The sequence below is a fragment of the Phascolarctos cinereus genome, unplaced genomic scaffold (genome assembly GCF_003287225.1).
Source record: "Phascolarctos cinereus isolate Bilbo 61053 unplaced genomic scaffold, phaCin_HiC Scaffold_2;HRSCAF=192, whole genome shotgun sequence".
NCBI lineage: Eukaryota > Metazoa > Chordata > Mammalia > Diprotodontia > Phascolarctidae > Phascolarctos > Phascolarctos cinereus.
Window position 1 is genome coordinate 249087932 of NW_027555625.1, and position 26205 is coordinate 249114136.

Below are 26205 nucleotides of genomic sequence, written 5' to 3' on the forward strand. Positions count from 1 at the left end.
CTTGTCTCTGTACATGGGAGTAGACATATTGCCAGATTCATTCCATGTTATTCTAGTCCTTTACCACACTATGGTTCATAAGGTAGTGGATGGCCAGCAATCCCCAGTGTTCTTCTGCTTTGGGGGCAATGAAGAGATCTCCTTTTGGGGCCTAACTATGCAATGTATATAATATGGAAAACAGTATTTAGGAGTCTGATCTCCAGCCTTGTTTGCCCTAGAACCATTGTCCATCACAACGGGTCAATGAGGTTGTGTGAATACATAGTGTGAATACATAGACTGTCTCCCAAGTCCATAATGTACTCCCTCCTCACCTCCACCTAGTGGTGTGCTAGAACCAGCCCTAATCAGCTCAGAGCTGATTATTTAATTTTCACTGTGAATATTCACACCTCAGAAATTGGCAAAGGCTACAATCAGGGCTTTATTCATTGTCTAGACCTCAAGCAGTAATGGAGAAAACGTTAATAATATAGACTAAACTTAAAAGTCTGTTGCAAGCAAATTTATTTTTTTCAAAGAGCCCACTGTTAAACATTTACCAGTATGTTCCTGCCCCTACCTCTCAGAATCTCCAGTTTCTTTTGTGGTTTGTCCTTTGTTCTTGAAGAGGACCATGACATCAGGAAGGTGATGCAATGACTTTTGAGTGAATTGCATTTAAGTGAGGGAGGGCTGTGCAAACTCACCAACCTCATTTTCTCCTCCAAAGCCATCTGGGTCCGATGGCAAGATATAGATCAGGATGACTGGAGATGTACCCTCCCACTTCCACTGGTAGACCATGACCTTTTTAAGCTAAGGTCTTTCTGAGGTCCCAGTTTGACTGAGGCAATACTCATTCTGTGATTACGACTAGGTAAGAAATGAAGCAAAGAATGGCCTCTTTTACATACATACATACATACATACATACATACAAACATGTGTGTGTGTGTGTGTGTGTGTGTGTGTGTGTGTGTGTGTGTCTGTGTATTATCTGGGACAGGAGGACCCTCAGGGTTTCTGGCCAAAACAGAAACAATTGTTACTTACTTTCACTATGAGCAATCAGGGCCCAAACAATGCCTCTGTGAGCTTGGGCTGGGACCTATTGTTGGCCAATCAATGAAAGCCAGAGTAATTTGGGTTTAAGGCATGGTCCTTAAGAAAGAAATCTAGTCCATGAACCCCAAGATATCTTGCAAGGTTTCAGCAATCAAAATTTACATTTTTGGGGGCAGAGCACCTGCAGTGAGGGTATGATACCCTCTGTGGACAGATGGAGAGGAGGGAGGGGGAGAAGCTTCTTTTAAGTCTTAACTCAGGCACCACCTACCTCACAAAGTTTTTCCTGATCCCTCCCAGACAATTGCATGTGTTCTTTCTTCCTCCTTAAATTATCTTGTATTTACCTAACTGTATACATGTTGTTTTCTACCCCTCTCAACAAAAAAAAAGTAAGGTCCATAAAGGCAGGGAATATTTTGTTTGTCTTTATATCCCCAAACCCTAGCTAGGTAACTTACAGATAATATACACTTAATAAATGTCCATTGGATTGGGTTTTGAAATAACTGATGCATGGGTCTTTAAAGCAGGTAAGGCATAGTCTGTTGCCTAACCTCCCCAAAGAAGTCTCCAGCAACAGATGGGTAAGTAGTGGGTGGAGTGAGTGGGGAGGTGGGAGGAGAGTCTGCCCACCAACAGGTGCATTGAATGGCTCTACTTGCCAAAGGTCAAGTGGGACAGAAGGTTGTAACAAACCATCTGAATAGCCGTGCTGGCCCCACTCCACAGCATATTGAATGTGATTCATTCCTCCATTTAGGAGGAAATGCCCACAAATCCGTAAAGAAGAGCTCAGGCAGCACAACCTGTACAGATTCTGAAGGATCCAAGCCATTTTTCTGCTTGTGGAAGAATACAGCCAATACAAGGCAACTGTCTTTTCCCTTTGTCAGTATTGAATGAGCATTCTGGCAATTATCCCTGCCCACTGCACCCAGGGTCCTCTCTGTGGTACCTTTGAGTCAGGTCTTCCTCAAACCCATCTACTGCTTGGCTTCCACATAGTTTGGAAAATGCTCTATTGGTGGGGCTCAGCCTATGCTTTTGTGCTTCTCCTGCCTCCTGCCAATACATTCAACATTTGAATCAGACCCATTTGTTTCACTATTGGTCACTTGCCCAGAAACTAATCGTATGCAAGTAGTGAACAGAAATTTCTCCAAAATACACAGAACAGGTTCATTTTTTCCTCTCATGACCCTCTGTTTCCTGTCACGTTTCTGACAGATTCAGTTTCATTTTGCTTCTCTCCAAACTATTAGAGAAAAGCCCATCACTGCATCTGGCTTTGAACAGGTTTCCATGTCTCTTTAAGTGTACACAGGAGACTAGAAGCCATCTTATCAACGCAACAGACATTTGGAGGAAGGAAATCTACTCGAATAGCCTAATTAAAAGCCGCTCCATTGTCTGAAAACAGACCCTCTCTGGGGCTTGGAGTTGTAATCTTGGATCATTCTTTGGTGAGAAAGGAAGATACTTTTATAGACATGGCATCATTCAGGAAGAAGTCATAAGTACTGTTTGTAATAATTGAATCACAGAGTGGGAAGGGATCTCAGAGATCTCTAGTCCAGTTCCTACCTGAAACATAAATCTCATCTTCAATATCCAGCTTCTTCTTGAAAATTCTCAGTCAGAGAATTCACTACTGTTGAAGTAGCCCTCAGCTTTAAATTCTTGCCCTGGAACTGATCATACTGATTGGTAAATGAGTACAAAATCACGTAAATCCATTCTATGTCCCACCTCCCATTCACCCAACCATCCATCTTAGGTGTCATGCTATCTGTTCTGCCACTGTGGACATAGCCACCTCTCCAAACCATTTTCAAACTCTTGTTCTGGAAATAGTAATCATATCAAATACTACCATGGCTTCTGAAAAGGGTGTAATAATAATCACTTATGGCTCCATTCAGCATCCCTGTGACTCCTCAGACCATAATTCCTCCATCCTCAACCATCATTCCATTATGTGCTGTCTCCCTTCTTTAGAAAGTAAGCACCTTGAGACCAGGGACTATCTCATTTTTGTATTTGTAACCCCAGTACCTAATACATAGTAGGCAGTTAAGAGATTAGTTTATTCATTCCTTTACTCACTATTGAACAGCTCTCTTAGTTAGGAAGTTTTTCTTTGTTTTAAGCAGAAATATTCCTCTTTATTAAATTCATTCCTTAGTATTAGTTCTGCTCTTTGGGGCCAAGTAGAATAAGTCTAATCTGTCTTCTTGGTTACTATCTAGAGAATGTATATAGAGTTCCCTATAAGCTGAATGGCCCAGCCCTGGTGCAACATCATATCTGTATTGTGGGAATCTTTATTTTCCCCAAAATAGAACATGTTTCAGGTTTTAACCAAGTTTCCAAAGTTTTGGCCAGACAAATTTAAACATAATATACACTAGCTACATGGTGAGGATGTCTTATTGAACCCAAAACCAAAACTACTTTCTGCCCTAGTAATTTTCATGACCTATTCATGGGTCATTCATTTTTAGGACCCCATTCATACTCATTGTGGGTCTCAGAGTAGGGTAGATTCTCCAAACTCAGCCAAGAAAGGAAAAATGATCACTCCTCAAGAGAAAGAGATTTCCCTCTCTACTATTTAGAATTGTTTGGTCCCACTGAGTCCAAGGAACAGGGGAAACACATAGAAGTCATTGAATTAATCTGGAGATGTAGGGATACTGTTGCCCAGCAGATTCCCCAGGGACATTGTGTACATCTGTTAAAACAAAATATTTACTCCAAAGAGGCAAGTGCAAGCCTGAGCCAGCTTCTAAAATGGTTAGTATAAGATTATTCAGTTGTCTCCAACTTCCCCATGGAGACCTCATCTTTCCTGCTGTTCCCAGTGACTACAGTCATTGCTTCCATACAACAGGAAATATACAATATAGTAGATAACCTTGCATATTGTGATAGGAAATCATGTGGTCTAAAATATTTTCCCTCTACTTCCCCCAATAGAATCCTATGTTCCCCTCCTACCTAGCTTAAAATTCCCACCACAGAAGTCAATAATGGTTCAGACAACAAAAGCTGAGTCACTGTATCCAGAAAGTCCCAGTAAAAGTAAACTAATTCTTTCTCATTATCGTATTAGTGGGGATTCATTGATTAGATTAGCCAAGTCTTACCTTGGGCTCTTTGGGGCTGATATATAAGACTAGGAAATTTGTTCTGGTGGTATTCCCTTGATGACTCAGATTTCTAAACTATCTTTAATCTCCCCACAAAAGTAGTTATATCCTTTTCTCATTTTCCTCCCTTTGCTGCAATCCAAACCACACAACCACCCCTGCTAACTCATCCGCAGACAAGAAATTGATTCCTGTCACCCATCTTCCCATGGGAAGTTGGTTGGGTTTACAGAGAGTTGTGCTGTACCCTGCGTGCAGTCATGGAAGACACTACCATATGCCCCAGGTAGCCCTGGCTTCCATAGAAAACCATTTCCACCCTGTGTTTCATCAAGATAGATTTTGAACATAAAAAAGTCATCAGTGGAATTCATCCAGAGAGTGCTGAGCAGCTACTGTTCTAAATCAGCCTGATAGAGTGAGAAACAGTGGGTGTGTCATTCACAGGAGGAGACACAAGTCATTTATGATCCAATTCCACCAGGCAGACACAGAACCAGACAGACAATTACAGAGAAAGAGAGAGAGAGACAGACAGACAGACAGGGTGAGAGAGAGAGAGAGAGAGAGAGAGAGAGAGAGAGATTGAGAGAGAGAAGCAGAGAGATATTCAGAGATGCGGACATGCAGTAATGATAGCTAAGGTCTATAAAGCCTTTTACATACACTGCGTCATTAGATCCTCACAACCACCATGTAAGGCAGGTATAACAGATGTTCTTATTTGCCTTTCACATGTAGCACCCCACTGTCACATGCACGTTCTGAAGACCTATATGGCTCATATGTCCGAAAGCACTTATCATAAGCTCATAAGCCCCCATTTTCTTCTGACTCTCTTCCCCCTCACCAGTATGAATGGATCACATGACCTCATAGTAATGCATAGTAAGAGGACATTTGTTTAAAATAGAATGCAAAGTGAATAACAAGGAAGAAAAATCAAACACACACAATAAAACTCCACACACTCAGCTCCCATTTCCTTACATCAGCTCTTCCTACTTAGCTCATTCCTAGCAAAAGTGAGTCTATTCATCCCTAACTCACTTTCCACCTTATCAGCACAGCACAAGCCTGGGAACAGCAGCTGAGGGAACTCCTGTAGCTGTCATTTTCCAGCACAAGCAAGGGGAGAGCCTCCAATTAGTAGTGGCAGGAGTTAAATACAGCTGAAGACAGCCTCCCTGGCTCCATGTTCTTCTTCTTGTCTCTCCTTTCATTCTCCTTCTGTCTCTTTTAGGCCCTTTGATCAAACCTTTCCATCTCATATCTCTCACAAAAGTCCATGGCAAGCCTCTTACCAAATACATTGTGGACAACTCCATCTAACCAGAATCTATACATGGGGAAATATCACTTGCAGAATTCTGTGCAGGCTTTTGGGGGATATAGTTTCCAAAATGACCACATCCCCTCTTACATACAGTTGACCTGGCTAGTTGAGGAAACTGAGGCTCTGAGCAATTATGTGATTTACCCATAGTCATAATACTAATAGATCAGAATTGGGGTTCAAACTAAAGCCTTTCATGACTACAAGGGCCAGACCTCTTTGCAGTATATCATGCCACCTCTCAGAGTAGGAAACAGTTAAATTTCTACTTCTGAAGCACAGAAAGAGTTTATCAATGTGTGACCATCCCTATGTGCTTCATTCTGCCAGAGAAAGATTAACCATTCCTGGGAAACCACAGTAGGATAGACATCAAATTGACAAATAACATCAAATTTCCCATTTCCCCAAAGACTTAGAGAATATAGTCAATGTTATCCAATAGCCAAGACACTTACAACCCTGATTCACCACCCAAGTCAACATCCCAGGGAACCTAAACCCATTTGCAGCAGAGTGACCAGGGAAGCAGGATGCCAGAATTTCTCCTAGGTCCTTGTACTAGCCGTAGAGTATGGTTCAGTGCCCTTTGGCCAATGTCCACATGAAACACTGATCCCAGCTAGAAGCAGGTTTGAAGCATCACATTAGAAAAAGTACAGAAGACTAGGAGTGAGATGATTCTAGTTCTGGTTCCAAATCTAGTCTGAAGAGTAGAGTGAGATGATTTGGTGTGAAGGTCTCTAACACTAAGTGGCTACATGACTGACTGCCTTTGAGTATCAATTTATTCATTTGTAAAGCATTGATAATGACATCATATCTAACTTTCCCTGCCCACCCTATGGATTGTTGTGACCTATGGTAATACTATAGCCCAAGGCATCTCACTCCATCGTTGAACAGCTTTTTGGCTAGGAGGCAGCATGGAGACATGGAAAGTGTACTGGATTTCGATCCAAAGGACTGGAGTTTAAACCCCACCTCTGTCTCTTACAGTCTTTTGACCTTTGGAAAGAAAGCCACTTAACCACTCTGTGCTTCAGTTTCTTCATCTTTTTTTTTAATGAGTTTTTATTAAGTGTCTACTACGTGCCAGGTACTATGCTAAGCACTTTATAAATATTACTTCATTTGATCATCACAATAACCCAGAGACCTAGGTACTATTATTATCCTCACTTTACAGCTTCAGTAACTCAGGCAGTCAGAGATTAAATGACTTGTACAAGATCACACAGCTAATAAATGCCTAAGGTCAAATTTGAGCTCAGGTTTTCCTTACTCTGAACCCATCACCCTATAGGATGAGCCACCTAACTGCCTCTTAAATGTTGTACAAGATGGTTCCTAAATACCCTTCCCAATTTAAATCTATTATCCTCTAAACTGAGATGTTTAGGCCCAAGAGGTTGGTTGCATACTAACTGGGCAGCCAACAACCTGGCCTTTATATCTAAGATAATAACTCTAAGGGCATGAATCAATTACCACTGGGCTGCCTCCCATGGAAGAAAAAGAAGATTCACATGTGAACTATCCAAATGCTTTTTGTCCCTCATCCATAGCTTTCTTCCTTCAAACACTGGCTTTCCATATATTTTGGCCTCCTCCTGGGTGACAGGAACTGAATGCTCTAGGTATAGATAGACAGTATATACATAATCTCTGCCCAGAGGCAGCTAAAAGCTCTTTTATCGAAACCACAGAGGGGACAAAATAAGGACATAGCCCCAACTGTGGTTGGTTCAGAGGTTCCCAAAGCAGGTGATACTGCCCCCTGAGCAGCACTAGAATGATCCAAGGAGGTGGTAGTAGCCTTGGTGCAATTGAAGGGCATTGAATAAAGATAAGGGGGTAGTGGAAGCATAAGGAATGAAGAGAAGAGAATTTTGAAAAACCTTTTGTACATATTTCATTTGTTGTGTAACAGAGTTAAAGTCGGAGTGATTATATTACTTTCCAAAGAAACACACAAAATGCAAATTATAACCAATCAGTGGTCAAGTCCACCAACAGGTCTTAACAAGCATGTATTGGCCTGCAAGCGTGTCAGCATTGTTGAGAAGTCCAGAATGTATCAGCAGAACTATGTTTGTGCAATGACTTGTTTACAATACAATACTATACAATTACATGATGCAATACTGCATCATTAAAATTTCAAGGCAGGAAAAAACCATAAATTTACAATAAATTGTTAAATTTAAGATGAATCTTTTTTTAAAATAAAAATTACAGTTTTAAAGAATGATGCAAATTTTTTGAAAATATATGTTAAGAGGTTAAAGAAAGTAAATTTCCAGGGCACCACTGAGTAATTTTTTTGAAGGGGGGTGGTAGGCCAAATAAGTTTGGGAACCTCTGTTTTAAACTCACATTTAATTTTTTTTTTTAATTTAGTCTAGGCTTGTGGTTTTGTCAACATAAACATAATGGGGTACTCCTAGTGTGGAAAATCCCTCCAGTAATGCATATTAACAGCTCATCTGTAATTTATAGTGTTAAAGAAATATCTAGAATACTAAAAAGATAATTAACTCCCTGTCTCTAACACTGGGGTATGTATGAGAGATAACACTTGAACCCACATCTTCCTGATTCCAAGGTTTGCCATCTAACACTATCCTCACTGATCTTTAGCTCACATTTCTATCACTGTAATAACTGCTCACTTATATGGCATTTCAAAGTTTACAAAGTGTTTTACTCATGTGATGCTGGTGTTGCTGTGGAGATGAGAGATGCTTAAGTATATACTATCCCACAAGTCCACCAGCTGGTGATATTTTGGAACTGGGACTTCTGGGAAGGATTTGTGAAGATAGAGGAGGATAAGAAGATAGAGTGAGAGAGTCTGGAATTCAAGATGAAGCTAATACTCCATCTCAGGACTACATGGGCAGACACTCTGCTTCCCAGCTTTCCTTTTCTGTAAGACTGACAAGCTACTGTTGATGCAAGTTCTTCCACCAGGGAAGTTTTCGCTACACTGATGCAGACAGTGTTTGGGGGGGAAAGACATTCATGACAATTCCTTTCTCCCTTTCTTCAGGAAGGAATTCCCATTCATTGAGCAACTCTTCCAAGCTTTTCTTCTCTTCCTCACAAGTTTCCTCCTGAAACTGCCTTTTTTTTTTAACTGCCTTTTTAAGGAAGGGCCTAGGCAGCCATGTTCATACTTTCATTCTTCTCTGGGCTCTTCCTTTGTCTCTCCAGAATTCTTTCTCCACCATGCCTCTGTTTAGTTACCTTCCCCTCCTCTTTGATTTTCAGCTTCCTTTTCTATGTTTTCTCTTATTAGAAAATAAGCTCTCTGAGGGCAGGGACAATCTTGCTTCAATTGTATCCTGGGCTTAACAAAGTGCCTCACCCATAGTAAACTTAATAAATGTTTATTTTTAAAAAATAGGGGTAAATGGTGGCACAGTGGATAGAGCACTGGCCCTGGATTCAGGAGGACCTGAGTTCAAATCCAGCCTCAGACACATAACACTTCCTAGCTGTGTGACTCTGGGAAAGTCACTTAACACCATTGCCTAGCCAAAAAATAAAAGAAAAATAAAAATTAAATAAATGTTTATTAACTGACTGATTAAGCTAGTAAATTTGACTTTAATTCCTCATAAAATTCTAGAAAGGAACATTAAATAGATGGCTGGTGGACTTCTAGAAAAGGGAGTGTCAATTACAAAGAACCAGCATGTCTTCATGAAGAATAGATCATGCCAGACTAAACTTACTTCATTTTTTGACAGTATTACTAAACTGGCAGATCAAGGAAATTGTTACAGATATAGTTTGCTTAGATTCTTATTTTGTGTTTGAAAGAGAACCTCATATTCTTGTGGAAGAGATAAGATATGTGACCTAGAGAGCAATAAAAATTTGTTAGAATCAGAATTGGTTGAATGCCCAGAATCAAAGAGTAATTGTTAATAATTCCATGTCACTTTGGTAGAAGATCTCCAAAAGAGTGGCTCAGAGATTTCTTCTTGACCCTGTGATGTTTAATATTTTTGGCCAATGACTTGGGTCAAGACACAGATGGCATGCTTATAATGCAAATAACACAAACCTGAGAGGGCTAACACCATATCACACTGCTAGTTAGTGGCAGAATTGACATTAGACAGAAAATTGAGCATCCAAAAATCATCCTGACAGATTCTAGCATTGAAGTAAATCTAATACACTGAAATTCAATAGAAATTCAATGAAGATAAATATCCACTATTGCACTTGGGTTCAAAATATAACTTGTACTTCTCGCAAGTATATGGAAGGCATAGTGAGCAGTTTGTCTGAAAAAGATCAAGAGGTTTAAGAAGACTGCAAGTTCAATGGAGATCTGAGTCGGCAGTGTTACGTGGCAGCCAAAAAAGATCTGATATAATCTCAAACTTTGTTAAGAGGAGCAAAGTTTCCAGGAATAAAGAAAAGATGGTCCCTGCTATACCTTGCCCTGGTTAGAATACATCTAGAGTATTGTGTTAAGATCTGGGTGGGGGGCAGCTAGGTGGTGCAGTGGATATGACACCAGCCCTGGAGTCAGGAGGACTTGATTTCAAATTTGGCTTCAGACACTTACTGGTTGTGTGACCCGAGGCAAGTCATTTAACCCCCATTGCCTCCAAATCCAAAACGAAAAATAAATAAAGTAACTTCTTAAAAAAAAAAAAAGATCTGGGTGCCACAGTTCAGGGAAAATATTGACAAACTAAAGAGTGTTCAAACAACAGCAGCCACTATGGTGACAGGCCTTGAGTTCATGGCATATGAGTAGAATTGATTAAGAAACTAGGGATATTTAGCCTGAAGAAGAGAAGGCTCAAGGAAATATGAGAGCTGCCTTCAAGTACTAGAAGGACCACCTCAGAGAAGGTGGACTGACTTTTGCTATTTGTCCCCAGGGGACAGAAGCAGGAGCAATGAATGAAAGTTGCAAAGAAGAAAACTGAGGCTTGGTGACAAGAAAAAACTTCCAAATAATACAAACTATCCATAAATGGAATGGGCTTCCTCAGGATGTAATGGGTACGGACTCATTGGAGGCCTTTGTCTAAAGACTGAATGATCAGTTGTCAGGGTATGGAAACTCCTGTAGAAACTCCTTTTCAAGTATGAGTTGGACTCCATGGCCACTGAGGTTCCTTCTAAATCTAAAGTTCTATAATTGTGTGATCAGTCATCCTCTGTAACCATGAATGGCCATTGCATTACTCCCTATTCAGATGTGGACACCATGATTCAGGAATCTTCTAAAGGGATATCTGTTCTGGAATAGATTATACTAGTAGAGCTCTGAGGTCCCTTTGCACTCTGAGATTCCATGAATGATCCCACAGAAGCTCATGTGTTTACTATAAATTCCATTTACTTCCCATAGCCTACATCCATACCCACTGTTGCCCAACTGGGCAGCTCATTCAGATCTTAAATCTTTACAGGCCAAGTAGAATTCACTTGCATAGCACTATGTGATGAAGAAAGATTTTGGCATTAAATAGGTTAAACAAATCAGGAGTTTATCTTAAGGAAGGAAAGAAGAGTTTTTCTCTCTAGCCAGTCAGCCCTAAGGCCCCTATTGGCCAGGAATGGCACACAATGGACCTTGGAGCTGAAGCAGGTGCTCTTCATGGGAAATATTTCTTCCTGAATTCCTTTTCCTTAATAACTTAAAGGAGTCGGTTCAGTAGGATGTTATTCATTTCCACTTCCTAGACAAGCTGACACCTTTTAGCTGAAACTAGAGGATCTATCTAAATATGTTCTGTGACTGCTGGAAAGGGGATAGAAGGAGGGTATAACTGTCAGAGAAAGTAATCAGGCAGGAGATGAGTGGTAGTCCAAATCCCTGGACCATCTTGACAGTCTAACTGACACTACTTTCAAGCAAAAGCAAATTAGAATCTCCCTCATGTGTCAGGTCTGTAAAGAGATGACATGAAGCTAGGAGAACTAGCTAACAAACTGAGCTACACAGCGAGGATCCCGAGAGACTTTGACAGGCTACAGCATTGGGCTAAATCTAATGAAAATGAAACTGAGTAGGGATAAATATAAAGTCCTTCTCCAATCAACTGCACAAGTTGAAGATGGAGGAGGCATGGCCAGACTGTTCCTGTGAGAGGATAGTCAGGGACAGGGAATAGTCGACAGAAAGCTTAATGTGAAACAACAGTAATGTGGCAGTCCAAAAATCTTATGTGATCTGAGGACAAACATAGAGAGGCATAATTCTCAGAATGAAGGGAGGGATAGCCTCATATTTCCTGCCATAGTCAAAATACATCTGGAGTATAGTGTTCATTTCTAAGTGCCACATTTTAAAAAGATATTGACTACTTGGACCACATCCCAAGAGAGATCACCAGGATCATAGATGTGAGTTGGAAGGAACTTTAGAGATCATCAGTTCTAACCCCCTTACTTTGTAGATGAAGAAAATGAAGCCAGAGAGACCGTAAGAGGAGCAAAGACCATGTCATACAAGGAACAGCTGGAGGAAATGGGAATATTTGACCCGGAGAAAAGAAAACTTAAGGGAAACAAGTATTTTTGAAGGGCTAGATACCTGAAGCTAAAGAAATTGAGAGTGACAGCTATCTAAAACCATTAGCAAGCATTATATGTAATGGAAATGCTAGAAGCATTTCCAATAAGATTGGGGGCGAAACAAGGATGTCCATTATCACTACTGTATTCAATATCATACTAGAAATATTAGCTTTAGCAATAAGAGAAGAAAAAGAAATTGAAGGAATTTGTATAGGCAAAGAAGAAACAAAGCTATCACTCTTTGTAGATGATATGATGGTATACTTAGAAAATCCTAGAGAATCAAGTAACAAACTACTTGAAATAATAAACAAATCTAGCAAAGCTTCAGGATATAAAATAAACCCACACAAATCATCATCATTTCTTTATATTACTAACAAAGCCCACCAGCAAGAGATAGAAAGAGAAATTCCATTTAAAGTTACTGTAGACATAATAAAATATTTAGGAGTCTACCTGCCAAAACAAAACCAGGAACTATATGAACATAGTTATAAAACACTTTTCACACAAATAAAGTCACATCTAAATAATTGGAAAAATATTAGTTGCTCATGGGTAGACCGAGCTAATGTAATAAAAATTACAATTCTACCTCAATTAATTTACTTATTCAATGCCATACCAATCAAACTACCAAAAAATTATTTTATGGAGCTAGAAAAAACAATAACAAAATTCATCTGGAAGAACAAAAGGTCCAGAATATCAAGGGAACTAATGAAAAGAAATGTAAGAAAAGGTGGCCTAACTGTACCAAATCGTAAATTGTATTATAAAGCAGTAATCATCAAAACTACTTGATATTGGCTAAGAAATAGAGTGGTGGATCTGTGGAATAGGTTAGGTGTGCAAGACACAATAGTCAATGACTATAGAAATCTACTATTGGTTAAATCCACAGTCTCCAGCTTCTGGGATAAGAACTCACTATTTAACAAAAACTGCAGGGAAAACTGGAGAACAGTATGGCAGAAGCTAGGTATAGACCAACATCTTACACTCTATACTAAGATAAAGTCAAAATGGGTACATGATTTACAAATGAAGACTGATACTATAAGCAAACTGGGAGAGCAAGGAATAGTTAACCTATCAGATCTATGGAGAAGGGAAGAATTTATGACCAAACAAGAGATAGAGAACATTATGAAATGCAAAATGGGTGACTTTGATTATACTAAATTGAAAAGTTTGTGCACAAAGCCAATGCAACCGAGATTAGAAGGGAAGCAGAAAGCTGGGAAACTATTTTACAGCCAGTGTCTCTGATAAAGGTCTCATTTCTAAAATATATAGAGAACTGAGTTGAATTTATGAGAATACAAGTCATTGATAAATGGTCAAAGGATATGAACAGGTAGTTTTCAGAGGAAAGAATTAAAGCTATCTATATTTATATGAAAATGTTCTAAATCACTATTGATTGGAGAAATGCAAATCAAAACAACTCTGAGGTACCACTATCTGATTTGCTAACATGACAAAACAGGAAAATGGTAAATGTTGGAGAAAATGTGGGAAAATTGGAACACTAATGCATTGTTGGTGGAGTTGTAAACTGATCCAACCATTATGGAAAGCAGTTGGGAACTATGCCCAAAGGACTATAAAATTGTGCATACTCTTTGACCCAGCAATACCACTTCTAAGTCTGTATCCCAAAGAGGTGATAAAAATGGGAAAAGTACTTACATGTACAAAAATATTTGTAGCAGCTCTTTTTGTGGTGGCAAAGAATTGGAAATTGAGGGGATGCCCATCAATTAGGGAATGGCTGAACAAGTTGTGGTATACAAATGTAATGGAATACTATTGTGCTATAAGAAATGATGAGCAGGCAGACTTCAGAAAAACCTGGAAAGACTTATATGAACTGATGCTGAGTAAAATGAGCAGAACCAGAAGAACATTGTACACAGTAACAGCCACGTTGTATAATGATTGATTTTGATAGACTTAGCTCTTCTCAGCAATGCAAGGATCTAAGACAACCCCAAAAGACTCATGATGGAAAATGCTATCAACATCCAGAAAAAGAACCGTGGAATCTGAATGCAGATGGAAGCATATTATCTGCTTTTCTTTTCTTTTGTTGTTTTATTTTGTTTCTTCTTTCTCGTGATTCCTCCCGTTAGTTCTAATTCTTCTTTACATCATGACTAATGTGAAAATACGCTTAATATGAATGTATAAGTAGAGCCTATATCAGATTGCATGCTGTCTTGGGGAGGGGAGAGGAGAGAGAGGAGAGAAAATTAAAACTCAAAATCTTATGGAAGTGAATGTTGAAAACTAAAAATAAAAAAATAAATTATTTTTAAAAGAAAGAAATAGAGAAAAAATAGAGATCATGCCATACAAGGAACAGCTGAAAGAAATGGGAGTATTTGACCTGTAGAAGAGAAAACTTAGGAGGACATGTACTCAAAGGGGTATAATTTGGAAGAGAGTTAAGATATTCCATTTGATCCAAAGCACAGAGAACTGAAAGCAATGGGTAGAAGTTGCAGAGAGGCAGACAGCCTTCATGTAATGAAAATTTTTTTAATCAAACTATGCAAAAGATGATCTATCTTAGGAAGTAATGGATTTCTTGGGAAGTAGTGCATTTCCTATCACCATCAACGTCAAATAGGGGTTAAATAACCATATTGCAGAGGCAAATTCCCATTGAGGTACAGATTGAACCTCTCAGATCCCCCAAGTTTCTTTCCATCACTGAGAATCTGTGGTCTTGGGAGATGCTAAACATTGTACATGAATTCTAAAAAATAAGTGGTGTGTAAATTGATGCCAATTTTAAATGGATGACAGGAGTTCTGCTATTTAAAGTCATCTTCAACTGAACATTTTTGGTGTGAAAAGAAGATTCTTTTTGTAAAATGAAGAGTCTTGATTAAATCCATACATATTTTCACATAATGGTGTTGCACAAAGTAGGTGCATAGGTACATTTCCTCAGACTGTCCCTTCTTCAGTTCTCTGCTAAGTACATCAGCTCTATGTGACACTATTAAGGCAGACCCAAAGGGCCCTTTCCCTTTTAGTCTGAGCCATCCTGTTTTCTCAGCTTCATAGAGAGCATAACCAAATGAAGAAATCAGAGGCCTGGGCTCTAGATTGAGTCCCACCCTGACTCCCCACTACCTATCCCCAAACATAGAAACAACATTATGCCTCAGTAAGGTAAGAAGAATCAGAGGGGTCTTCCTAGAGGTAGTGAGTCTAGAATAAGTTACTGCTCAGAAATAAAAAGAATAAAGATCCCTATAGAACTGAGGTAGCGAAGCAGCACAGGTACAGGAAAGCATAGAACCATAGAATGGTATACATTCCAGCCCCATCATTTCCTCCGCTCATGAGTTTCCATTACTTCAGAGTTCCCTTGTGTGTAGCAATTGCTCAAGCACTCCCAAAAGAATTTATGAGCTCACAGTTGGGTATGGAAATCTATCTTACCCTACAGGAAAATAGGGGAGAAGGGAATAAGAGAGCAGAGGGTTGATAGAGGGGAGGGCAGATCGGGGAAAGAGTAATCAGAAGCAAACACTTCTGAGGAGGGACAGGGTCAAGCAAACACTTCTGAGGAGGGACAGGGTCAAAAGACAGAATAGAATAAATGGGGAGCGGGATAGGATGAAGGGAAATATACTTAGTTTTTCACAACAGGACTACTATAGAAGTGTTTCGCATGACTACACATGTATAACCTGTATCAAGTTGCTTGCCTTCTCAGTGAGGTTGGGTGGAGAGGGAGGGAAGGAGAAAATTTGGAACCCGAAGTTTTAAAAACAAATGTTTAAAATTGTTTTCACATGCAACTGGGAAATAAGATATACAGGCAATGGGGTATAGAAATCCATCCTGCCCTATAGGAAAATAGAAAGGGAAGGGGATAAGGAGATAATGGGGCGGAAATAGAAGGGAGGGAAGATTAGGAGAAGGGGTATTCAGAATGCACACCATCTTGAAGTGGGGGAGGGATAAGATGGGGAGAAAATCTGAAACTCAAAATCTTGTGGAAGTGAATGTTGAAAAGTAAAAATAAATAAATAAATGAATTTTTAAAAATTAAAAAAAAATCAGCAAACATTACAAATGAGGGCTTGATTTATTATTTTTTTGATTGCCTACACTTAAAGTGATGGAGCAAATGTTAATAATGTGGATTAAACTTTAAAGTGTGGGGGGGGGAAAGAATTTATGAGCTCACAAAAAGACAGGAGGTCCTAGATCCCAGCAGAAATTGGACTAGACGACTTTTGAAGTATCTCCTCCAACTTTGAGATTCTGGGATTCAGAAAGTTGGTAGAATAAAGGGGCATCAGAGAATCAAAAGAGGGCTCTTTGCATTGACAGATGGAAGATGTAAGCCTCAGAAAGGGTAAGTGATTTGCCTAAGGTCAAATAGCTAGGTGACAGCAGAAAAATATGTAGAACTTGGAGTCTCCTGGACTCCTAGTCAGTATTTATCCCACCAGATTATAATCTTCTTGGCCATATTTGGCCTCCCTTCTCTCCATACAACGTCAGATTTGGACGGTGCAACCATTATTTCCAGTCTGTTCATTCATTTTATACACACACACGCACACACACACTCACTCACTCACTGGTTAGCCAACTTTTCGGTGCAAAATGATTTGAATATGCCTTCCTGGGGTCAAATCATTTAGCATGCAACATCGACTGCCCTTCAAGGAGGAACTGACATTTAAGAAATTTCTTCAGTCCATTTAGCAGCATTCTTGATTATTTTTAAAATGTCAGCAGCACCTCCTGCTGTTCCCTCTCTTGCCATGTCCAGCCCCTAAACTCAGGCTTGAGACTTTATTCTTTCCAAAGATGCTACTGCACCTCATAATTACCCTTAACCCCCTGGCCCAAACAGCACCAGTAACTTGTTCTGTTTTTGTGTTGCCCAGTGAGGTTCACATTCCACACTGAGCATTCCTTCCAATCTGTGCTCCCTTTCTACAAAAAACCTAAGACCTACTTTCTGTGCAGATTCCAGAGAGTCACAGAGTATTTGCACTTCACGTCCTTGAATTTTGCTTGGGTTTCCCCCCCCTCTTTTTGACAAGCCTTAATAACATGATAGGCAAGATCTAAGGGCAACACAGAAAGAACAAAGAAATTCATTCTCCCTGGAAACCCACTCTTCTTCTGAGATTCCCCAGAATCTTAGACCTAGGAGAGAACATGAAAGTCATCTGGTTGAACAGCTTTACCTTCTCATTAGTGAGTTAGGAGGATGTCTACCACAAGTATGTGAAGATTCCCACAGCAGAATAGGCAGATGAGAAAATTTTGTTCCAAAGGCCAGGAAGGCAGCTGAAACAAGCACCATGGCATGCTTAGAGCTTGATCAGACATCAAAGATGCCAAGGTCATCCATTGCAACCCAGGCCATCACCAATTGTCTTGACTTTCGTCCTGCCACTGGACTTTGATAACTTGGGAAAAGAAAGTGGTGGGACAGTTAGGTGGCACAGTGGATAGAGCTCTGGCCTTGGAGTCAGGAGGACCTGAGTTCAAATCCAGCCTCAGACACTTGACACTTAGTAGCTGTGTGACCCTAGGCAACTCACTTAACCCCAATTGCCTCACCAAAAAGCAGGAAAAAAAAGAGAGAGTGAAGCTGATGACTTCATGCAACTCTGCCTCACTTAAATCCAATTAACAAACAGGTCAAGACATCACTCATGATGCCACTGGTCTCCTTCAAAAACAAAGGCTGAACAACAACAGTAATAGATGAGAAAATGGAGGCAGCAGGAGAGATGGCTTGTATGCCCAAGGTCACATGGCTAATAAGAAGCAGAAAAATCAATGGAAGCCTGAGTCTTCAGTGCAGTTTTCTCACTGTAGCTCTGCGGTAGGCCAGATTTGAGTTTAACATGACATAGCTGGCAGGAGCTGAAGAGGACCTTTTCCCCAAGGAGGATGATCTACGTTCTAGATCTAGGACCAAGGCTCTCAGGAAAATGAGGCTATTTGGAGATCAGGGTCCTCTCCAAGAAGTCGTCCCACCTGCCTCTGGAGAGCTCCTTTGCCCTGACTGAATGAATCTCCAAGGTTCTGCTGGCTGCTACCACTAGGGCACCTCTGTGGGCAAGAGAAGGCTTGGGCTTCTCCAGGGGAGATGGGCTCTTGGAGATCCAGGTTTATAATATATTTAGTTGCCATGGCTTAAGTAAGGCAAGCTTTAGATCAAATAATTAGACCTCAAAGGCTTTATTACTTCAGAACTAAACACATACCAAGTCTTGCCTCCCCTTTATGAGACTACAAAATTAATTTCATTCCTTTAAATAATTGAAGTGCCAGGGGACAAGGAATACCCTAGGAACTTCTTTCCCAAAATTGATCTGAGAATGAAAACAATGTTCTCTTTCTTTTCTCATCACCCAATGGTGCCCATCCTCCAAGTCCAAACCTTTCTTACCATCCTCATCCCTTTTCAGCCTTGTTCATAATTACTAATGCACACCTATGAGCCTACCCACCAGATTTCAAGCATACTGTTATCAGCGATTTGTCTTTTTCATCTTTGCATCCTTCACAGTGCCTAGCACAGGATCTTTCATAAAGTAGGCACTCAGGGCTTAGATTCTTATAATCTAGCCAATAGCTTACTAATGTTCAGACTCCTTAAGAGTCTGCTCAATATGACCAATATTCTAATAAACCTTGTCTTTGGCTGAAAAAAAATTAATATTTAAATCCAATCAAGTCCCAGTATTGAAGTCTGTTGTAAAAAAAATGCCTTGAGTTCAAATAGTTTTTTAAAAAATTTAATTGAAGTAAAATATGACAATTAAAGTCTTACTTTTAGGGACAGCTAGGTGGTGCAGTGAAAAGAGCTCTGGCCTTGGAGTCAGGAGGACCTGTGTTCAAATCCAGTCTCAGACACTTAACACCTACTAGCTGTGTGACCCTGGGCAAGTCACTTAACCCGATGGCCTAAACAAAAAAATAAAAAAATAAAAAAAATAATAAAGTAGGCACTCAGGAAATGTGTTGTGCTGAGTTGAAGTGGCTAAAATACATACACATATATACACATACACAAAAACACACACACATGCTTTGAGTGAGTAACCCTGAGATTTGATCTAAGAACTGATTAGAACAGACGTTAACTTCTGGTTTCCAGAAGCACACAAAAGCATTTGCTAATAGTGTGACCTTGGTGTCCCTTCCTCTCTTTGGACCTCATTTTCTTTGTTTGTAAATTAAAAGGTTAAACTAGGTGGTCTGTGAGGCCCCTTTCCCCTCTGACACGCCATGACTGTAGGGCACTAAATCCATGGTGTTTCTCTCTCATTCCAGGTGCAGTGGTCATCGCCTTTGTAGTCTGCTGGCTGCCCTACCACGTTCGTCGCCTGATGTTCTGCTATATCCCATCTGATCACTGGTCCCCGTGAGTATCTGCTCCACGTTAAATAAAAGCTGGTGTAAGGGTACCTAGGGAATTAAGTACCTTCAGGAAAAAGTTACTCCCCATAACACAAAACCTAAGCCCCTGTGCTAATCAAGGTCCCAAATCAGGGACGTTGGCTCTACCCTTCAATGATGCTGGCAGGCCTCTCAATGACCTCCACAAGGGTATGCAATTCAGCTCCATCCAAGGCTGATGGAAAAGTTGTACAGTTAGCAGCTCAGTCTTCATTTGATGCTACCTCTCCACCTCCTGGGGGCAGCTAGGTCGTAGAGTGCATAGGGTGCCAAGCCTGGAGCCAGAAAGACTCATCTTCCTGAATTCAAATCTGGCCTCAGACCCTTACTAGCTGTGTGACTCTTGTAAGTCACTTAACCCTGTTTGAGTCAGTTTCCTCATCTGTAAAATGAACTGGAGGAGGAAATGGCAAACCACTCCAGTATCTTTGCCAAGAAAACCCCAAATAGGATTACAAAGAGTCAGACACAACTGAAACAACTGAACAAAAACAATTCCACTTCCCCACCCCTCCCACCAGCCTGTCTTGTACCTTGGGATCACAAAGCCTGCACTTTCTTCAATGTGTTGGAAAGTATATTAGCCTTCAATTCCAGAAACCTGAATTTGGTCTCAGACTCTGACACTTTGTGGTACAATGAAAAGAGGACTGGATTTGGTGTATGAAAATCTGCCTTTTAATCTCAGCTCCAACTACCCGTATGACCTTGGGTAGCTCTCTTAACCTCTCTGAGCTTTGTTTTCTTCATACATAAAACAGTTATTATAATAGTGCATGCACTGACTATCCAAAGAATTGTGACAAAAAGGCTTTGTGAGCCTTAAAATTATATGTCAAGTCAAGTCAACAATATTTATTCAGAGCCTGTTCTGTGCCAGCCACTGTGCTAAGTACTGTGTTCATGTACATCATCTTCATCAGCATCATCACCCATGGAAGAAAACTGGCATACCACAAGTCAGGAGACCTGAGCTGTAACCCTCGCTCTGTATGGCATTGGACAAGTTGCTTTTTCATCTCTGGGCCTCAGTTTCCTCCTTTGTCAAATAAGGATGTTGAACCAGATGGTCCTCCAGCTCTAATAGTTCACTCTTTTTTCATAAGAAGCATTAGGAGTCCTTCACAAAGCAAGCTTCTCTAACCTAATTTAGGTAGGATTTCATTCACAAAAGTGTGATGGGTATAGACCCTTTTTAGTAACGTCTATTGTGCAAATTAAGGTGCCTTTGATGGTCTTCACTTCCCTTCCCAATAGGAAATAGTAGTATGTGTGTTTCTCCACAAGCTAAACCCCTTAGAACTTTCCCTCCCTGCTCACCAGTTTTGAGGAAGGAAACCCAGGGCTCCTCATTGTATCTTCTCCTCCCTGTACCAAGTCACAGGATCATAGATTTAAAGCTGGAAGGGATCTAAGAGGCCACTAAGTTCAACTCCCTCATTTTATAAGTGAAGAAAATAACTCCCCAAAAGATAAAATGACTTGTGTCAAGTCACACAGGTACATGTGCCAGAGGCAGAATTTGAACCCAGGGGGGCAGCTAGGTGGTGCAGTGGATAGAGCACCAGCCCTGAAGTCAGGAGGGACCTGAGTTCAAATCCAGCCTCAGAAAAACCATTTGACACTCACTAGCTGTGTGACCCTGGGCAAGTCACTTAACTCCAATTCCTTTAAAAAAAAAAAAAGAATTTGAACCCAGAGCATCTGAATCCAAATCCAGTACCTTTCCACTGTGTCACTTTTCCTCTCATAAGGATCACAGTAACCTGCTCATCCCCTGGGGAAACTTTAAACCCTTGAAAGTGAAGATCAATCTGGCAAGGCAGTTTATAAAGTCAGAATTAGGATTGTTTTAGGGTTAACTATTCTTCTGTCACCCTGTAGTGGCTTCTTCCCAGCTTTTCCTAGCCCTGGCATAATGTTGTTGTTTTTCAGTCTTGTCTGACTCTTTGTAACCCCATTTGGGGTTTTCTTGGCAGAGATACTGGAGTGATTTGCCATTTCTGTCTCCAGCTCATTTTACAGATGAGGAAACCAAAGCAGACAGGATTAAGTGACTTGCCCAGGGTTACACAGCTAGAAAGTATCTGAGGCCAGATTTGAACTCAGAAAAATGAGTCTTCCTGACTGCAAGCCCCGCACTCTAGCCACTGTGCTACCTAGCTGCCCCACCAGCCCTCACACACAGAGGTTTTAGAGCTGGAAGAGGATCTCAGAAATCATTCTTGTCTGACCACCTACATCTTTAGATACAACCGAATACACTACAAGCACCTACTACTGGTGGAGCCATGCTAGGGATCAGGAAGGATACAGATTAGATGAGATTCCTCCCTCCCTTCATGTAAGACACCACCTAATACAGGAACAATATAAATGTCACAGCATTTCAGAATTTAAAATGCCCTCAGAGGCCATCTTGTCCAACCCGTACTTGAAAAAGGATCCTGTAAACAGTATTTCCAACAAGTCATCAGCAGACTTCACTCAAATACCTCCAATTTCTGAATGATCCATTCTAAGGATGGGGCCCAGGCCTGTGATTTCATTGATAGAAGATACATTGGGACGCATGGAGTGTTAAGGGAGACTAGCACTTGTGGTGTGAGGGCTTGCTGAGCCCTTTTCAGGGCTGTTCATCCACCTTTGGGTCCAACTGGTTACTCACTCTTACCCGTGACTCCAAGAAGCCATAGCATGCGCAGTGGCCACACCCTGACAAAACTGTCTTGGCAGACAGGCTAAACCACACTGAGGGTAACCGACAGGCCTCAACTCCATCAGTGAGTTAGGAGGGTGTCTACCCCAAGCACGTAAGGACTTTCCCTGGTGGCAAATTTGTTCCAATGGCCATGAAGATGACTGGAGCACGTACTGTGGCTCTCTTAGAGCTTGCTCAGACATGGAAGATGCCAAAGTCACCCACTGCAGCCTGGGCCCTTGCCAGTTGTCTTGACTTTTGTCCTGCCACTAGACTTGGATGACTCAGGAAGAAAGAGTGAGGCTGGTGACTTTGTGAAACTGCCCCTCTTAAATCCAATTCATATGCAGGTTGAGACATCACCTCCTGATGTCATAGGTCCTCCTCAAAAGCAATGGACAAACAATAATAACAGGTCCTGAGGCAAGTCCTTTCCCCTCTCTGGGCCTCAGTTTCCTCATCTAGAGTAGGAATAAATAATACCTGTGGTTATAATAGGGTTGTTGTGAGGATTAAATGAGATAATTTCAACATGTATTGAATACCTGCTACATCTAAGGCCCTATGATAGTCAGTAGGCAATAATAAAAAAAAAAAGAAAGAAATACAGACCCATCCTATGATCAAGATAATCAAGACCAGTCCTATAATGAGGCATAGACCCTGACCTGAAGGAGCAGACGATCTGATGATGGGTAGAAAATAAGAGAAGCGCACAAATAATTGTGTGATAAAGAAAAATGCCAAGGAGAGATAACCTATATGAAGCACTTTGTACTTCACAAATTTTATGTAAATATTATGGAGTGACATATTGGACTATCCATGTAGTCCAAATTTTTTTTAAGTAACCCTTGGTAGGAGTAATAGTTTAAACTAATTCACACTTGGGTGCTAATGTCTTTCCAGATCTATTTTCCTACTGGATTGGGGTAGGGAAGCAGGAAAGTAAGAGACAGGGATGGACCTGAAACGAAAAAAGGGAGAGGTTTTGAGGGGATTGGGGGGAAAACAGTAAAGAAAAACTGACAATTTCACCATAGCTATCTCTCTTCTCCACTCTCACTTCAAGAACTTATCCCTCCCCCTTGCCACCACAGTTCCCTATCCCACTGTGAGAAATGATTCATTTGGATGCCTACTATATTCCAATCAGTATTAATCTGTTTGATAAGATTCCATAGGGATAGTGCATATAGGTTCTGCATATCAAACCCCAGAGCTGTGAACTGCAGATTGTAAGTTCACTTGCTTAATCATAGGAAACTAACTAAAGGCCCTCCACTCTTGTTTTTCCTTATTATGATGACCAAGCCCAGGGTGGCAGAGGTGGCTCAATTACAAAGAAAGTCCCCCAACTTATTTTTGTATGTCTAGACCACTCTCTCTGGTCCAACATGAGCAGGTGACCATCTTGCAACCATTTAGTCAGTTGAGATGCCCCAATACTTTGCCCAACCCAAGACCCCCTTGCTGAGATATCATTTCTAGCTAATGCATCATTTTTGACCCATGAAACAAGGCCTATCAACCAATGGGATTCTGTATTTTTTGTTGCCCTTTTAGAGTGTTCAAGTACCAAATCTGATTTCAAGGTCCACTTCATTAGAAGCAACTACAGACCCTTTAATAAAGTGTCATTGGCTCAGAGCTCTGCCTCAGTGGTTTTTCTTGCAGATTGGGTAATTATAATCCCCACACCACAGCCCTGTAGTCATCAGCCCCAAGCCAAGAAACTCTTCAGGAAAGAACACTGTGGCCTTCAACTAAGCCAGTTAACTTCAAGTGCCAACTACCTTTTTTTGCTTCCCTTGGAACAAAAAGTTCACAAATAGCAATTCTTCCCCACTTTTCAACCATATTACCACTCTCAAGTCCTTGAGGGGAGCCAGCTAAGTGGGCAAGAAGGACATAGCTTCCCCCCTCCAAATGACCAGTAAGCAGGTCACTCTGTCCTCCTTCATAAAGCCTGCTTTGCTGTCCTCAATAGCTGTCAGCAAGCTTCTGAAGAGCTATTACTCGGCAAATGAAGCCTTTGCCAGGAAAATCAGAAAAGGAAACTTTGCTTAGGATACAGCCTTAGGAAATTGAGGTGAGATGTGAGGGAGGTCATGGTTTGGGGCTCAAGATCATCCATAACAAGCCAGTCAGTCACCCAAAAGCCTGCAACAATTTAGGAGAAATCTAAGAAGACACAGAAAATAAACTATGTGGCGTAGAAAAGAATTAGGGGAAGCTACCTTCAGATAGTTCAAAAATATATAGGATCAAACCCTGACTCTAATTCATGACAGATAAAAGCAGGGATCTGCCATCCACATGTTAGCAAGTATTGCAAGCTTACATGTTTATTATTAAAAGCTGCCTTTGTCATCTCAGTAATAAGAAGGACCTCATCCAGAGGGCACCTGTCAGGGATGAAGTCAAGAGCATTCCTGCATAGGGTGAGCAGTTGGACTAGATGGCCTCTAAGCTCCCTTCAAAACCTGAGATCTTAAGGTCTGTTTCAAACTTGAGAGGTGGTAAGGCTCTGTGAAAAGAGTGATAGATTTGGAATCAGGAAGAACTGGGTTAAAATTTCATCTTAGATACTTGAGAGTTGTGTGTCACTGGGGAAATCACTTCTCTATACCTCAGTTTCCTAATTTGTAAAAGGCAAGAGTTAGTCTACATGACCTTCTAAGGTCTCTCTCAGCTCAAAATCTATGACCTTATGATTCTAAATAAGAATCAATTTATTCTGTCACTCTAGAGAACAAAAATGGCACCACTGGCTTGGTATTGCAGGAAGAATTTGCTCCAGTATAAGGAAGAACTATTCACCAAGTAGAGCTATCTAGCAATGGCTGCGTTATGAGGTCATAAAGTTCCTGTCACTGAAAGTGTTCAAGTAGGGATTAGATAATCATTAGGGATATTGCAGAAGAGCCTCTGGCCTTAGGAGGGAGATTGAATGTCATGGTTTCTAAGGTCTCTTCTAGTTGATATTATCAGATTTTATTATTTCAATGGTTGTACAATTCCATGACCTCAAAGGTTGTCTCTGCCCTTTTTTGCTTGGGTTTCAAAGCCCTGTAATGTACCTGGGCATTCTCTTTCTCCCTCCCCCTTTACTCTCCAGGTTCCTCTATGATTTCTACCACTACTTCTACATGCTCACCAACGTCCTCTTCTATGTCAGCTCCACCATCAACCCCATTCTCTACAACTTAGTGTCGGCCAACTTCCGGCAGATCTTCATTTCCACCCTGGCTTTCCTCTGCCCTCCCTGGAGAAGAAGGAAAAAAAGACCGAGGTTCTCCAGGAAGTCCAACAGCATCTCCAGCAACCACACCTTTTCCAGCAATGTCACCCGGGAAACACTCTACTAGAGCTCCAAAAAGTTGGCTCCAGAGTCATGGAGGATGGAGTGGAAGCTGATGCTATCCCACCCCATTCCGCCATAGTTTGAGTGCGTGTGGTGGTATATTTGGCACAGTGATGTCATTCATGCATACAATGGTCTTTCGTGTCTTGTAACTAGCATCTATCCATTTATTTGGTATTGGGGGTGGGTGGGAAGGGCCATTTCTAGCCTGGGTTCAGAAAAGGGGTCAGCTAGGAGTTCCACCATTTCTTTTAACTTCTAAGAATTGAAATTGAGACAACCTACATTACAGAATCCATAAAGGCATCCACTACTCTCACTTTGCCACCCTTTCCTCCCTCTTTCCTTTGAAAGCCCAGGGATGTGATTATTTCTTCCAGAGGCACCAAACAAGGACTTCAATGAGGAGAAATTAGTATTCAGTAAAAAGGGGTTTCTTTGTGATCCACTTAATGGATATTTAGAGCCAGGGACATGGACAAATAAATGGGCTCCTAGATCTGAGTGATTATTCACAGATGCCTCTCTGCTGAATGTTTGCTAATAAGTTCAGCAGGTTCCAGGGAAT

General features: G+C 40.8%; 1 protein-coding gene across 1 annotated transcript in view; it reads left to right on the plus strand.

Annotated features, from left to right (window-relative positions):
• The window catches only part of NTSR1 (neurotensin receptor 1), a 134587-nt gene extending 108776 nt beyond the window's left edge, over positions 1 to 25811 (plus strand). Inside the window, exons 3-4 of the mRNA XM_020981363.2 lie at positions 19444 to 19534; positions 25392 to 25811. Coding sequence (XP_020837022.1) covers positions 19444 to 19534; positions 25392 to 25641 — 341 coding nt within the window. The 3' untranslated portion in view covers positions 25642 to 25811. The remainder of the gene's footprint in view (positions 1 to 19443; positions 19535 to 25391) is intronic.
• Positions 25812 to 26205: the final 394 nt, after the last annotated feature.